General features: G+C 59.3%; 1 protein-coding gene across 6 annotated transcripts; it reads right to left on the reverse strand.

Annotated features, from left to right (window-relative positions):
* Nucleotides 1-224: 224 nt before the first annotated feature.
* AMPD2 (adenosine monophosphate deaminase 2) lies at nucleotides 225-12332 on the reverse strand. Of its 6 annotated transcripts, XM_023641459.2 has the most exons (19): nucleotides 11810-12282; nucleotides 10824-11312; nucleotides 6836-6966; nucleotides 6469-6599; nucleotides 5602-5670; nucleotides 5402-5513; nucleotides 4985-5171; nucleotides 4611-4752; nucleotides 4404-4493; nucleotides 4193-4322; nucleotides 3831-4025; nucleotides 3620-3751; nucleotides 3230-3393; nucleotides 2827-2953; nucleotides 2572-2735; nucleotides 2201-2321; nucleotides 1743-1916; nucleotides 1449-1559; nucleotides 225-1293 (listed from the first exon to the last, which is right to left on the reverse strand). In XM_023641459.2, the coding sequence occupies exons 1-19, from the start codon at nucleotides 11817-11819 to the stop codon at nucleotides 1087-1089; spliced, it is 2886 nt and encodes a 961-aa protein (XP_023497227.2). In that variant the 5' UTR covers nucleotides 11820-12282; the 3' UTR covers nucleotides 225-1086. The 6 variants fall into 6 exon arrangements, with proteins under 6 accessions (XP_023497227.2, XP_070124669.1, XP_070124670.1 ...); XM_070268568.1 differs by lacking the exon at nucleotides 10824-11312 and having other exon boundaries at nucleotides 11810-12332; XM_070268569.1 differs by lacking the exons at nucleotides 6836-6966; nucleotides 10824-11312 and adding an exon at nucleotides 7125-7188 and having other exon boundaries at nucleotides 11810-12299.
* Nucleotides 12333-14351: the final 2019 nt, after the last annotated feature.

Genomic DNA, 14351 nt, shown 5'->3' on the forward strand with positions numbered 1-14351 from the left:
AGGCTAGATGAGGGCTTGGGGGCAGCAGATGGGTCCCCGGTGGGCCCCTCCTCTCTCCCACAGCTTCCTTTGTCAGTTTCCAGGTGCACAAGCACACACAGCCAAGCCCAGTCGCTGCCCTCAGAATTCGCTGTACCTCCATCCACAGTGCTCACGAGGGACCCGACCTCAGCCACCACCCACCGTGGCTCTCCCTTTCCCAAAAGAGACCCCCACCTGCCGCATTACTTAAATAATCTTTATTTCTCATGCACTAGGAAAGATGGGATTGTATGAAACACTGCATTTCACAGCAAAGGCCTCGGTCCAGGACACAACACAGGGGACCAGCCAGGGTCCAGGTCTGATCAAAATTCTGGGGACCATACCAGGAATGCCACCCTCAGGGCTGGTGGCAGATCCAGGACCCTCCGGCTGCAGTGGCCCCAGACATGGCACAGGGTGGCTGCTCCCTCCCACAGAAGCACACGAAGCTGATACCAGAGGAGCACGTGGACCGGAGGAAGGACGGAGAAGGCTGCTGGCAGTGACTTGGCAGAGGTGGTGGTCCAGCACCTCCGAGGCCCGATTCCAGGCACCAGGGCTGTGACTGAGCTCTCAGCCCAACTCTAGCCACGCAGAGCTGCTGGAGCCCGCAGACCCCCAGCAGCCCCATGCCTGCAGCAGACATGTACAGGCTCCACCCTGACTGCCCCTCAGGCACATGAACCAGGTGGGGGCCTAAACACAAGCCATGGCCAAAGCTCAGATTTGCCCAGGCAGGACCCTAAGGGCTAGAGGGGCCAGCCCCCCACAACCATCCCTAGCCCCTGTGGACAGCTAGGCTTCAGAGGATCCTGAGACAGGGCTACCAGCAGGGCAGCCCTCAAACCTGGGCCATCAGGTGCCACATGAGCCAAGACAAGGGCAGAGCAGATCCTGGACACCACTCTCACTGGGGTGGCACAGGGACAGATATAGGTCAGAAACATGCAGGACAGAACAAAGAAGAACGGACACATGCAGAGACCAGAGCAGGGTGGGAGGGGTCCAAGGACAAAACATGGCCAAGATGCTGAGACGCAGTGGGCACTGTGGGGGCCAGGCTCACTGAGGCCCCGGGCTTGTGACACCCATCTCCTCTGGGATGGTTTCCAGCATCTCGCTCTGGATGGCCTGCGTGATAAGTGCCAGCTCCTGGCACAGCGTTTCGTAGCGGTAGCCCACGCGGATGTCCGGCACATTGGTACGGCGGATGTCGTTGCCCTCGGGGCCCTCCTTGGTATAGTTGGGTCCCAGCCAGTGGCTCTTCACCTGCAGGGTGTGGGGATGACGGGCAGGGCTGCAGCCAGCTCTGAGGGGCCATACCCCAGCCCTGAACCATCCCAGGGCCAGGACCCCTGGGACCTTCCCAAATGCAGAGGAGGGAAGGAGAAGGGATGCCACGGTCCAGGCAGGCGGGGGGGTACCTTGTGGGAGAAGCCGCTCATGAGCACACTGTTGCGTGCCAGCTCACACATGTCACAGGAGCTGAGCTTCCACACCTGGGTGGCGATGCTGTACTCCTCCATCAGCGGCTCCTGCACAGGCCAGGTTCTCTCAAACAGGAGCACATGGCCTGCCAGGGTCTTTCCCTGTGGCACTTGCCATGTGGCATGCTGACTCCGCCATAAGGGGTCAGCACCAGCCCTGAGCCCCCCAGTGTCCAGGCATCCTTTGTGTCCCAGGACACCCGCCCACGTGGCTGCCCATCAGGTTCTGACCTTGGTGAAGTGGAACTGCAGGGGGTCGTCAGTGGACAGCGAGACCATGAGGCCACGGGACAGGTACTCAGGTAGTGGGTTCCGGTGGTAGCTCAGGAAGAGGCTGTTGTTGCTGAGCGGGGACATGGCGATGCCTATCTGGGCCAGGTAATACAGGTACTGCAGGACCGGGGCCTGGGCAGGCAACGGGGATGGGGGGCCTGTCAGGTGGCCCCAAGGCTGGAGAGGACACCTGGTTCTGGGGGGTACAGGCCACACTAGGGGGAGTCCAGGCTGGGCCTGATGTGCAAAGGGTCAGTTACAGCCAGAATCCAAGCTGGGCCTCAGTCTGGAGGCTGGGGTGTGGAGGGGTCCTAACTGGGGGCTGCGTGAGGAGGAGGACCAGTTGCTGAAGGGGCCCGATGGGTTGGGAGGAAGGTGAACAATTGGGAGGGGAGGCTGGGGGTGCAGCCCCTGACCTTGCGCAGAAGCAGCCCGTGCGAGATGTTCTCAGCCAACATGAAGGCCGACACCAGGTGGTGGATGGGCCCAGCCTCCCCGCAGTGCGGCCTCAGCACAAATGTGTGGAAGCCCCTCTGCCTGAGGGGCATGAAGACAGTGTGAGCTGCTGAGCCCCCACCCACTGCCTGTGAGGGCCCGCACAAGCGGGCAGGGTAGACTCCGGGCTGTGAGGCATGAGCCATGGAGCCCTGAGGGCAGAGAAAGAACCCCTAGGGTCCATGCGTGGGGGCAAGAGGTGGGTCAGGGCTCTGACCGCCCCAGCCCAGGGCAAGCCGACAGCAAGGTGTGTGGGGGGAGGTGAGAGATAGCAGGGTGAGAAGAGACGCACCTGCGCAGGTGGTTCAGCATGGCCATGTTGGCGAAGGTGTAGTATAGGTAGTAGGCATAGGGTGGGTTGTCCTCCTCCACCCAGGCCTCAGGGAGGGGGCTCTCCAGGTTGAAGACGTGGTTCTCAGGCTTGGACTCATCATCCACACTGTCAAAGCCATCCACCTGGCACGGGATCCTGGGGTCAGACCCAGAGCTGCAGCTGGGCCTGAGGCAGGTCGTCCTCCCCACGCCCAGCCCTGTGCTGCCCCCTCACATGTTCCAAGAAGAGGTGCAGCTCTGGGTGGCTGGCAGGGTGCACGGTGGCCTCAAACAGTGGCAGGAAGATGTTCTCCAGCATCTCCTGGAAGTTGGCCAGCTGGCCCTTGGTACGGTACACATCACTGCAGGTGAGATAGGCACATGCAGGTCAGGGCCCATGTGAGGACATCCAGCAGGCCAGTAAGGGTCAGGGCTTGGCCCGAGGTCACAGAAGTGGTTTTGCACCATACTGGGTGGGCCAGGCTGGGCAGACCATGGGTGGAACCAGAAGACCCTTCCTTCTACTCAGATGGCTCAGCTGGGATGGGGGAGGGTCACCATCCCAGGAGGACAGGAGGCAGACCCTGGCCCCTTCAACTCTAGTCCCCATGTTCCCTCCCACTCCCAGGGACACTCACAAGAGGCGGGGCACCTGCACGAGCCAGCGCACATTGGGAGAGTGCACACGGTGCATCACGGCCCAGCGTGCCAGCTTGTCCCACTCGTCTCTTGAGCGCCCATAGATGGAGAGCCGCAGCTCCGCATTCTGATATTTGCTCTCCTCCAGGTCCGACATGACCTCCTGAGAGACACAAATGGGGCAAGTGTCACACTCAGGCTGCCCATCCATCCCTGTCTTTGCAGCCACCCTGTGTGCTAAGTCAGACCTCTTTATGTCTCCACCCACCCACCTCACCTGCCAGTGCAGGCCTCCCGGATACCCAGGCTCTCGCTCAGTCAGGGGGAGGGCTGCCCAGGGCCAACGCTGTCCCTGTACCCAGTGGGCCCTGGCAGCCACTCCTCCTCACCTTGATGATGTGAGCAAAGTATTTCCCAGAAACTCTGTTGTCGGTCTTGATGAAGATCTCTCGGAGAACGGACTCCCCAATAGGGTTGTATTTGGCATTGAACTTGTCAAAGCGATGGAAGGTGTTCCTGTCCTGTGGGAGATGGGCAGGCCCAGTTACCCCCGAACTCCCGCCCACACACTGACCCAGCCCCTATGCCGCTGGAACAGACCGCGTGCACATCGAGCGTGTCCACACTCAGGTCGTAGGCAGTGAGATTCATGCTCTCGAACACCTCCCGCAGCGTCTGCTCGCGGCCCTGCTCCACGTGCACGATCTCCTCCAGGTGTCGCTTCATCGCCCGCTTGATGAAGCGCAGCAGATGCTTCTGGTTCATGCAGGACGAGGCATGGATGTGCGTGTCCACCTGGGGTGGAACAGGGGGCTCCTGGGTCCACTGGAGGCCAGGAAGGTCCACGGTCTGGGCAGTGGGATGGGAGAAGATTCTCCAAACTGGACGCTGGGTGGGGGGCCCAGGCCCTTGAGGAGGCGGCTGGGCGGAGGTGTAGGGTCGGGCCACAGGTGAGGGCCCACCTTGCGAATGTTGTAGAAATCTCGGTGTGGCACCTTCTTCTGGGCAGCCAGCTCCTTCATCTCGTTGAGCAGCACATGCATCTGGAACTTGGAGCTCAGGTATTGCAGCCGGCGGTAGCAGAATGACTTTCTGGGCAGGAGGAAAACCAGGCAGGGTTCAGGGCCCGCAGGGAGGCTGGAAGGGGAGGGTCTGGGACAGGCAGGGACTCACATGGGGCCGTTGATAATCAGGGCCATCAGCACATTGACGTCTGCCACAAATTCCTGCAGGTCAGGGTATGGCAGCTCCACCTCTGAGCAACTGGCATGTAGGGGAAGCTTGGGTGAGGAGAGCAAGGCCAGCCCTATGGGCCCTTCCGAGATGCAGCACCCCCCCCCGCCCCACAGCTTCCCCCAGCACACCCCACGCCCCTCTTACTGCTCATCGGGTTCCCTGCGGGTATAGACGTGCATCACGCCCCGCACCATGCGCAGACCCAAGCCCAGGTCCCCAGGCATGGTGCTAGGCTCACAGTGCTCATACGGGTGCTGTTCCAGCGCAGGGGGGTGTACCGGGGCATCTGCAGGAGTGGGAAGGGTGGAGTCAGGGCAAGACTCTTCCAGGCCACCACCCACTGCTCAGCCCAGAGGCCCCGCAGAGGGTGAGAGACATCAAAGGCCCCAGCAGGATGGCTCCTGCTCCTGCCTCCGCCCCTCGTGCACCAAGAGGCTGGAATGAGCCTGGGTGTGGGAAGAAGCAGGCAGGGTGGAGGTTCCTGGGCAGTTGGAATAGGGCAGGGACAGGGGTCCCACCAGCGGACACAGGGGTGTCGGGGCCCTGCTCGTAGGTCCGCGTCTCCAGAGGCTTCTCGGCCAGCTGCTGCAGGTACCGGCGGGTGGTGGGGCAGAAGCTTTGAAGCGACAGGGCCATGTACTTCTCCCGGATGAAAAGAGCCCGCACCACACTCTTGGCTGCGTCCAGGAGGTCTGTGAATGGTACCTAAAGACATGGACATGTGATCACTCTCCTCGGTTGCTGACCCAGATCAGGCTCGCTCTCACCTCCTCCCTGAGGCCTTGACCCCAGAAACACTCAGAACATTTTGTTCCCAGCACATCAACTCGCTCCCAGCCAGACCCTTTGTCCCTCCAACTTTTGGAAAGAAAAAAACCCTCCGACCCCCCACGCCCCCAGCTCTCCAGTCTCAGGGATCCCATTGGGACACTCACTCCACACTTCTCCTCCCCAGAGATGGTGACCCGCTGAAATTCTCTTTCCAGCACCACATCGCGCTCCCGCAGGCCCCGGTCGCCCTGTCCCTCACCCTGCTCCTTGTAGAGCCTACGAGGGAGGCATACAAGGTAGGGGTTGGAGCCAGCACTGGGACAGGCCCAGCCCTGCATGCCCCACACCCCTCTGTCCTCCTCACTGGAGGTCCGATTCACTGTCTGTCTTCAGGAAATCTTGCTTGGCCCGAAGCAGGATGTCCGGCTCCAGCCTACAGGTGAGAGGGGCGAGAGGTCAGGCAGATGACAAGGACCTTGCTCCCAGGTCCCTGCGCTGTGCTATGTACTATGCATGTGTTAGGTCACTCACAGTCCTCTAGAACCCTGCGCTGTGGGTGCTGTTCTTGCCCCACATTAGAGATGAGCGAAGTGAAACAACATGTTCCAGGCCCCACTACTAACCAGAACCCAGCAGCCTGACTCCAAAGCCTGTGCTTCACACTACTGCTCTATGCTGCCTCCCCAGTGGTCCCCAAAGGGAGGACGGGATGGGAGAGGGAAAAGATGGGGCTCTGAAAGCATCCAGGTGGCCACAGAGGGAAGCTGGGCAGACTACCCTGGGCCTCTCCCCGCAACCCCACACTGTCTGCCTGTGCCCCCCACCACTCTAGGGCTGCCTGGCTGTGTCCCACCCCACTGTCTGGCTGTGCCCCTCACTACCCCACAGCTATCTGGCTGTGCCCCCCGACTTTGTGCCCCCCACCACCCTGCAGCTGTCTGGCTGTGCCCCTCACTACCCCACGGCTGCCTGGCTGTGTTCCCCCCAACTGTCTGGCTGTGCCCCCCACCATCCCACAGCTACCTGGCTGTGTCCCCACACACACACACTGTCTAACTGTGCCCCGACACACATACGGCCTGGCTGTGTCCCCCTCTACACTGTCTAGCTGTGCCCCCACACATATATAGTCTGGCTGTGCCCACCACACTATCTGGCTTGTGCCCTCCAACCCTGTCTGGTTGTGCCCCGCCACCCCACGGCTGCCTGCCGGGCCAGGCCAGGGGCTTACTTGACATCCTGGCTGATCTGCCGTTCCAGCCGCTGCCGCCGCTCCTCCAGCTGCTCAATGGGGCTCTCTTCGGGGAACTCGTACGGGGCGCTACGGAGCTCGCTCTCAGCTAGGGAGCGGCTGAACAGCTCCTGGTGGGAGGGAAGGAAGGGTCAGTGTGGCCTAGCCCTCAGCCCCTGGGCCCTCCCTTGCAGAGTCTGGGGATGCGGTGAGGGCAGCAGGAACTGGGGGTACCTGGGAGAAGCTGGGAGACCAGGGCACAGCCAAGCGTGAAGTAAGGGGACGGCTGAGGTGCTGGGGTGTGGGAAGCAGAGACAGGGCATGGGGACAGCGGTGGGGGGACATGGGGTGAGGTGCCAGGCGATACCTCGGCGATCTCCTTGCATTTGCCATCCATAGACGTGCGCAGGTCAAGCGGGAAGTGCTTGAGGCAGGGGGCAGGGCCTGGCAGGGATCGGGCAGACTGCAGCGGAGGGGCCCCCAGCCCACCCCGAGCCTCTGTGAAGACAGTGATGCCAGGGTCAAAGGGTGGAGGGCGGGGCCTGGGCGCACTGGAAGCCCAGGCCAGCCCCGGAGAGAGGCCAGGGCCTGGCAAGTGGGCAGTTCCTCTCAGAGGCTGAGGAGTGAGCCTGCGTGTGGCTCCCAAAGGACCTCACCCTCAGTCTAGCACGGGACGCCTCACCCATTCCAGGCTCAGGCATGGGGGTCCTGAGTCTGCCCCTAGAACAAGTGGACTCACTCACTCCAGGAATAAGACTCTGAATCCTGGCCTAAGGGCCACTCCTTCAGGCCATGAGAAACTTGTGTGAGTACCTCCCACAGGCAGGCACACGCGTGTACACACACACACACACACACTCTGGGCACTCATGAAGGAGCTGGTGGCCATACTGGTGATTCCCAGCCCACAACTTCCAGGGCAGACAGTCCCGGATCCGACCTGTCTCTGGACTGGCAGATCCTTCTCCCAGAGGACCAGGGCCTGTACCTGATATCCTAGACCTAGAGCACAGGGAAGCCACAGCTGCCACTCACTCTGCTCTGATCTGGGGACCAGCCCTCAAGGGAAGAGGAGAGGAAGTGGAGGACCTGGTTGGCAGCAGGAACCCTATCTCCTCCCCAGAGACCTGCCCTCTCCCCCAGGACCCCAGGGCTGCCAAGATGTTGCCTAGCCCCAGCCTGCCCCTCCTACTGCTGGCTGCCCCTCCAAAGGGAGCTGCCACAAACAGTCTGCGCCACTCAGAGGCCCTAGGATCTGGGCCGGAGGCCCCAGGGAGGGCCTGGGGAAGGGAGCTGCAGAAGCCAGGGTCTCTCTTCCTGGAGAGCAGACTCCTCAGCTGCACCACCAGGAGGCCAGCATTCAAGGCCGTGAAGCTGCTAGTCTAAAGGCGCTGCCTCAGCTCCCAGCCCACCTTGAAGGACCCTCCCTGGGCTTGCCAGCCCCACCCTCCCAGCGGGAAGCTCCATACCCAACGTGGCTTCCCAGCCAGCTCTGGGGGGTGCGCCCTTCCAGCACCCTCCTTTCCCCTCTCTACTGTGGCTTAGGGACGGATTGGTGGCTCTGCCCAGGTAGCACACCTTAAAGTCTCTGTCCCCACTTCCCAATACCCCAGAGTCCAGTCCCAAGACTGGACAAAGGGTAGAGAAGGTGCCTGCTCCAGATCCAGGACCCAGCCCCCACTCGCCCTGGTGCCTGCCTGGGTCCTACCTGCGGAGTTCAGGCAGTGCCGGCCAGCAGCCCTGTGCCCCTGACCCGCCTGTTTGCGGAGTGGAGCTGTAGCCAGTCCCCCAGGACAGCTCAGGGGCCGGCACGGGCTGTACCAAGTGCAGCTGCAAGCAGGGGAGACCCTGGAATGACGGCAAGCAGGGGGCTGGAGGAGCTCAGGGGAGCCCAGAAATCAAGGGAAGGAGCATCAGAGTTTGGAGATAAGAGGAACCCCAGAAATGAACAGGGCCTTAACCTCTACCAAGCCAGGGCCCAGGCCAAAGTGGGGCCCCCAAGGGGGAGGAGCAGGGTAGGCTGATATGGACAAGGCAGGCTAGCAGGGAGGGGCCAAGCCTCCTTAAAATGCACTGGCCTGGGGGACAGTGAGGGGGTAGGGCTTCGCTGGCCAAAGGGTAGGAGTGGGGAAAGGAGGGGCCAGTAGCCCTCATCTCTATACCCAACAGCACCAGGCCAGCTTCCTCTGCCCAGTGGCCTTGTCTGCTCACCACTGTCCTCTGGGCCCCCGACTATGGGCTCCCTCAGGAGAGAGAGGGCTTCTGCTGGGGAGAGGAGCTGGCTGGCAGTTGGGGAAGTGGCTCAGTTCAGGTTGGAGCTTCTCTGCTGCCCAGGGGGCTGGTTCATGGCCCCCTAGACCGCCAACTCCTGTTCTAAGCCTATCATCAGGGACAGGATAAACTGCCCAGGAGAGGCTTGGGAGAAGGGAGACTAGAATTTGCAGGACTTGAGTCTGATTCTGTTCCACTTACTGGCAAGTCTCTGCCTCCTGGAAGTTTCAAGTCCTGTCTACAGTGGGGTGATAAACGGGTCCTGCCCTGCGTAGCCATAGCTGTCACAGAGATATGGCTCCGCAAGTGTTCTGTGGAACACCACAATCTGCGATTATGAACTCCTGGGACCCTCCAAACACTTCCCACATGTAGTCCCACCTATTGGGGAGGGTGGGAGGTTCTCAGGCCCAGCACAGCCTAGGCAACTGAGCAATGAAGGGCAGAGAAGAGAACAGAACTTGGCAGGGGTGGAGATGGGGGGGGGGGGGGGGGGAGTGACGTTATCTCTTACTTTGAAAAGGGCAGAGCAGGAAGAGGAAGGAAAGATGGGGACCTGCTCCGCCCCCAAGGGATAAAGACAGAGCCTAAGGTCCTTGCTTGCCCAAGGACCCTGATCCTCCACAACTCCTCCCCAATTCTAACCCCCTCCACAGAAGGCCAACCACAGACCTCCAGGCTGGTCTGTATCGCATCAGGAGGGGTGAGCCACAGGCCCTAATCTCAAACCCCTCTCCTAGCAGGGTGGCCCAGGGCCTCCACAGAAATGCTGGGGTGACCATCCTCCGAGCCTGCCAGGCTGCATTGGAGGTGACACACAGGAGGAAGCTTCACACTACCTGAGGCCAGGCCTAGAAGACCCAGCTGCTTGCTGGTCCCTTCTCCCAGGGTCTGTGCTGCAGCACCATACACAGACTCACACAGGGGGAGTCGACCAAAAGCCAGAGGGGGCTACTCCCACCAACGCCACGATTCTTGCCACTCCATCTACGCTCTTGACCAGGAGCCCCCTCACTCACTGCCAAGACTGCCTCTGTAGGCAGAGAGGTGCCCAAGGCTTTGACCTACAAGTATCAGATGCTCCCACCATGTGACCACTCAAAGGCGTACAGATCTAGCCCCAGGGGACACGCCCCCTGGGTGGCATAGACCTCAGGCCAGCATCTTCAACAGCATCAGAAAATACAGGAGGTGATCAAGCTATAGGTATAAACAGCTACTGGGGCTGGGCAGGGCGAGCGGTGAGGACCAGCTTGACCCAGTCACCAAAGTGGGGATGGTCTTTCCTTAGCCACAAGGCCTGGGGGCAGCAGATGGCAGGTAGATATCCCTCAACAAGCACAGACCCAGGCAGCTGGAGCCCTCAGGGAGATGGCACAGCCGCACCACGCTGCCTGCTTCAAATGGTGCAGAGATGCCGACCAGATTGGGAGCCGAACCAAAGGGTACAGGGGCACACAGTAGCCCCAGCCTGAGCCCTAGCACGCTCCATCCCAAGGACACCTCATAATTCTGAGGAAGCTCACAAGACAGACCAGGAGGGAGCAAAATAGCAAACGATAGATACAGCTGAACTCCAACCCTGGGATGCTGGCAGCCATGAGTGCCCTAATGTCAGGCATCTCCACCTCTCCCCCACAGTGAGAGGGTTCGTGATTTGGGGTTCTAGAAAAAGGAACTCACTGCAGGAGGACAGCCTAAGCCTGCCTGGTAAAGGCACAGCTGTCAGCAATTTGCCTGTCCAGTCCGCAAACCAGTCAGTCCCACACATCCCCCACTCCATTCACACACACTCCACATGCAAACAGTCTTAGCACATCCACACACTGACACGTGTGCAAACACACCTCTTGGTACACCCACGCCCATCCTCGTTAGAGGACAACATTCCCAACAAAAAAATCTGTCACCCTCCACCCCACCACCTCCCAAGTCAGCTGTCCCAGGGACCGAGGATGAGGGGCCCCACTGCAGAGAGGGTGCAGGAAAAGGGCGCCTCCACTCCCACCCCTGAGGGGACCAGTGGCCTGGGCGAGAGGTGATGGGGCAGAGCCAGAGCCGGAGGCCAGGAGGCACACACTCACCTGGTACTGCAGAGGCGGCCTGCAGGCTGGCACGCTTCTTAAAGGGATATTTGGCCTTGGGTTTGCCGGGGCCGGATGGATAGGATGCCATGGCTCGGGCCGCGGAGACGGCGGGGGGAGTCTGAGCCGCAGCAGCCGGGCCTGGCTCTGCCACATCCAACCCCTTCCTCCGCCCCGCCCCCAGCGGGAGTGACTGATGCAGGAAGCAGAGGCCCCGCAGGCGGAAGAGGCCCGGGCCACGATTTCTGAGGTTGTCTAGGCAACCTGGAGGAGGGGGGCCTCCATATCCACCCCTTATCCCTCCCATCCCTTCCTCGGTCCCTGGAGTATGACTGATGGTAGCTGGGCCAGGGCCCTGGAGTGGAGGTGAGAAAACAAGATGGGGAAGGGCCAGCCCCCGGCACTCCATTAACCCTCTCCAGTGCCCTCGCCCCTTACCAGGGCTCCGGGTCAAGGGAGTCAAAGTCCAGGCTAGCTGGTCCAGCCAGCCTGGGAGAAAAAAATAATAAGAAAGGGAAATGCAGCACGAGCTTCCCCACGCTCAGAACACATGCCTCTCAGGGCAGGCGTGCTCCGTAAAACCCCAGCCCCTCTGGGGCAGAGCCCTCTTTTTTTCTTCTCTATCTGACCCCCAGCCCCAGGCGTAGCCCAGGTCTGGGAGGATGGGGTAGAACAGAGAATCCCAGCCCAGGAGGGAGGAGCCTGTCTTGGGAAAATTCCACTGTCCGGCAGAAGCTACCTTCTAGGAAGGGGGGAGGCCAGGAGGCAGGGGCTTCTCCGGGAGTCTGGGAAAGCGACCCCAGCGTCTTCTGACGTTTCCCTCGGTCTTTCCACACTCAGGCTCTGCTCTCCCAGGTCCTCCCCAGAAGGAGCTGGCCGCCTTCCCTAGGTCTGCTGGCTATGCTGAGACCCCCATCCTCTTGTCACCCTGGCCACTGCACTTGTCTGTCCCAGAGACCCTCCCCCAACGCACGCAACACACTCACCTGAGGCCATTATGCCTGCTCCCCGAGGGGCACCGGCGAGGCTGCCAGCCAGGGTATGCACAGCCGGGAAGCCGGGGTCCCGACGGAGGACAGGAGGGCTGCGGCCCAGACCCCGGCCGAGTCGCTCCAAGGGCCCCGGCCCTGACCCTGAGATGGGGGAAGTAAGGCAGTCTTTCAAAAGTGCCGGCTGGAGGGAGGCGGCCCCCAGCCTACCCAGGCCGCTGCCCTGGCCTTGGAGACCCCGCAGTCCCGACCCCCAGCCCGGCACTCGAGAGGCGGGCCGGCCACGTGCTCCCCAGAGAGCGGGAGCCGGAGCTCGTCTGGGCGTCTCTCCACCCTCTCTGGATACTCGGGGCCGGACTCTTGTCGCTGGGCTGTGGGGCAGTCCGGCAACAGGTGCGACCCCATCCACACCTCACCGGCGAAGCCGCGCGTCTCCGCGCGTCTCCGCGGCCTTCGGCCCAGCCAAACCCGAGGCCCCGCCCCGGCCGCCGGCCCCGCCCCCGCCACTTCCCTTCTTCCCGGAGCCGCCAGGGCAGCCGCCCCTCCGCGGCCGGCCGGGCCGAGTCTTGGGCAAGTTTTGCACGTCAGCTTCTTCCTCAGGGAAATGCGATGGGGCAATCGCGTGCCTCACTCAAAGGAGCGGTTGTGAGGATTAAACGTTACGCAGTTTTGCACGGTGCCTGTCACAAAGTCAGCGCCTAGTAAAACATCGCTATTATTACTGTCCTAGGATTCCCTTTTAGCCGAAGTCCACCCCGGCATTCTCACTCTCAGTCGTCCGTTTGCTTCTGGCAGGCGTGGGTAGGCTGGGTGTGCCCTGCAATTCCCTTTCCCACATTTATTTCTATTTTTGTTGGTTAAAAGCTTAGCCTCTGTAGCTAGAATGCCTGGGTTCAATTCCAGACTCCTCCACCTACTTCCTGACTGATGCTGGGAAAGTTACTGAACTTCTCTGTGCTTCTCTTTCTTCTGTAAAATGAGTGTCAGAGACCCTGCTTTATGTGGTGGTTGTTAGGATAGACGAACTAAGATGAGGGCTTAGAACAGTGCCTGGCCTGTAGTTACTGCTCAGTTAATGTTCATGTATTATCATTGCTATGTCCTTGGCCTTGGTTCCCTATTGACAGGGTCACAGGTTGATTCACCTTGCAGCCTGTAAAGAACTGGAGTTGGGGTGTTTTGGGGACTGCAGACACCTCAGCCAACCAGCACCCTCACTCCCAAGTGGCAGAGAATCCCACCTAAAGAGAACTTGTGGGGGAAAGTCCCTAAGACTTCACTGAACATAATTATTAGCAGCAATTAGTCTTTTTTCCTATCTCCCCACCTTGTGGGAGCCCTTTGTCCCCCACACCCAGTTGTACTAATGCTGTTTGTCTAGTTCTCACCACCCCCATAGTCAAATTCCTTCCCAAACTCTGCCCTCCGCAGGCTCGATTCTGGACCCTGAACCCTATTCTCTACCTGCACCTGGTGCCACCTCCATTGATCCCTGCCTACTGCTCCTCACCCTGGACAAACTCAAAAACCATGGCCTCCATAACCGTGGGGGAAAAGTTCACCTCACAAAGCATCAGAGACTGAAAAGAGAACAAGGAGATACCACGTTTGCCCATCAAATTAGCAACGACTAAGGGGAAAAAATCCTAATATAGGCAAGGGTGTAGTTAGTGAGGTGGGACACACACACATACTACTGGCGGGCATAAACATTGATATAATCTTTCTGAAAGTCATTTGATAATATATAATCAAGAATCTTTAAAAGGTTCATATTATTTGACCCAGTAATTCCACTTGCAGGAAATTGTTCTTCTAAAAAGAGCTGACAGGGGCCAGCCCGGTGGTGCAGTGGTTAAGTTCGCACGTTCCGCTTTGGCAGCCCAGGGCTTCGCCGGTTCAGATCCCGGGTGCGGACATGGCACCGCTTGGCAAGCCATGCTGTGGTAAGCGTCCCACATATAAAGTAGAGGAAGATGGGCACAGATGTTAGCTCAGGGCCAGGCTTTCTCAGCAAAAAAGAGGAGGACTGGCAGAGTTAGCTAAGGGCTAATCTTCCTCAAAAAAATAAATAAAAAGAGCTGACAGAAAAATATGCACAAATTTGTCCATCACTGCAATGTTTATCACACAGAAAGGTTGGAAACTTAAAGGTCCAATAGGGGAAATGTTTAAATTATGTCAGACGCATACAATGAAATACAGCTATTAAAAATTGTTCTTGGAGAATCTCTTAATGAGGTGGAAATGTTTACAATGTAAAGTTAGGAGAAAAAATGGATGCAGAAATCTGTACATACATTATGGCCCTAATTATGTGACATATATGCATTGAAATAAACACACCAAAAAGTTTAAAAGTGATTTCTGTGAGTGGTGGAATTATGGGTTATATTTATTTTCTTCTTTATACTTATCTGCATTTAAAAAGTGATCTACAATGCATATCCATTACTTTTATAATCAAGGGAATGGAAAACAAAAAAAGCCTGTAAAAATCTGTAATCGCCTTCACACCCCACCCCTAACAGACTCTTCT

The sequence above is a fragment of the Equus caballus genome, chromosome 5, assembly GCF_041296265.1.
Source record: "Equus caballus isolate H_3958 breed thoroughbred chromosome 5, TB-T2T, whole genome shotgun sequence".
NCBI lineage: Eukaryota > Metazoa > Chordata > Mammalia > Perissodactyla > Equidae > Equus > Equus caballus.

What these genes read in the sequence shown, in the direction of transcription:
- AMPD2 (XM_023641459.2), bottom strand. An exon ending in CTGGGGAGGAGAAGTGTGGA is followed by an intron (nt 5,172 to 5,401) that starts GTGAGTGTCCCA and finishes CCATGTCTTTAG; the next exon opens with GTACCATTCACAGACCTCCT. An exon ending in ACTTTGCTCACATCATCAAG is followed by an intron (nt 3,394 to 3,619) that starts GTGAGGAGGAGT and finishes TGTGTCTCTCAG; the next exon opens with GAGGTCATGTCGGACCTGGA.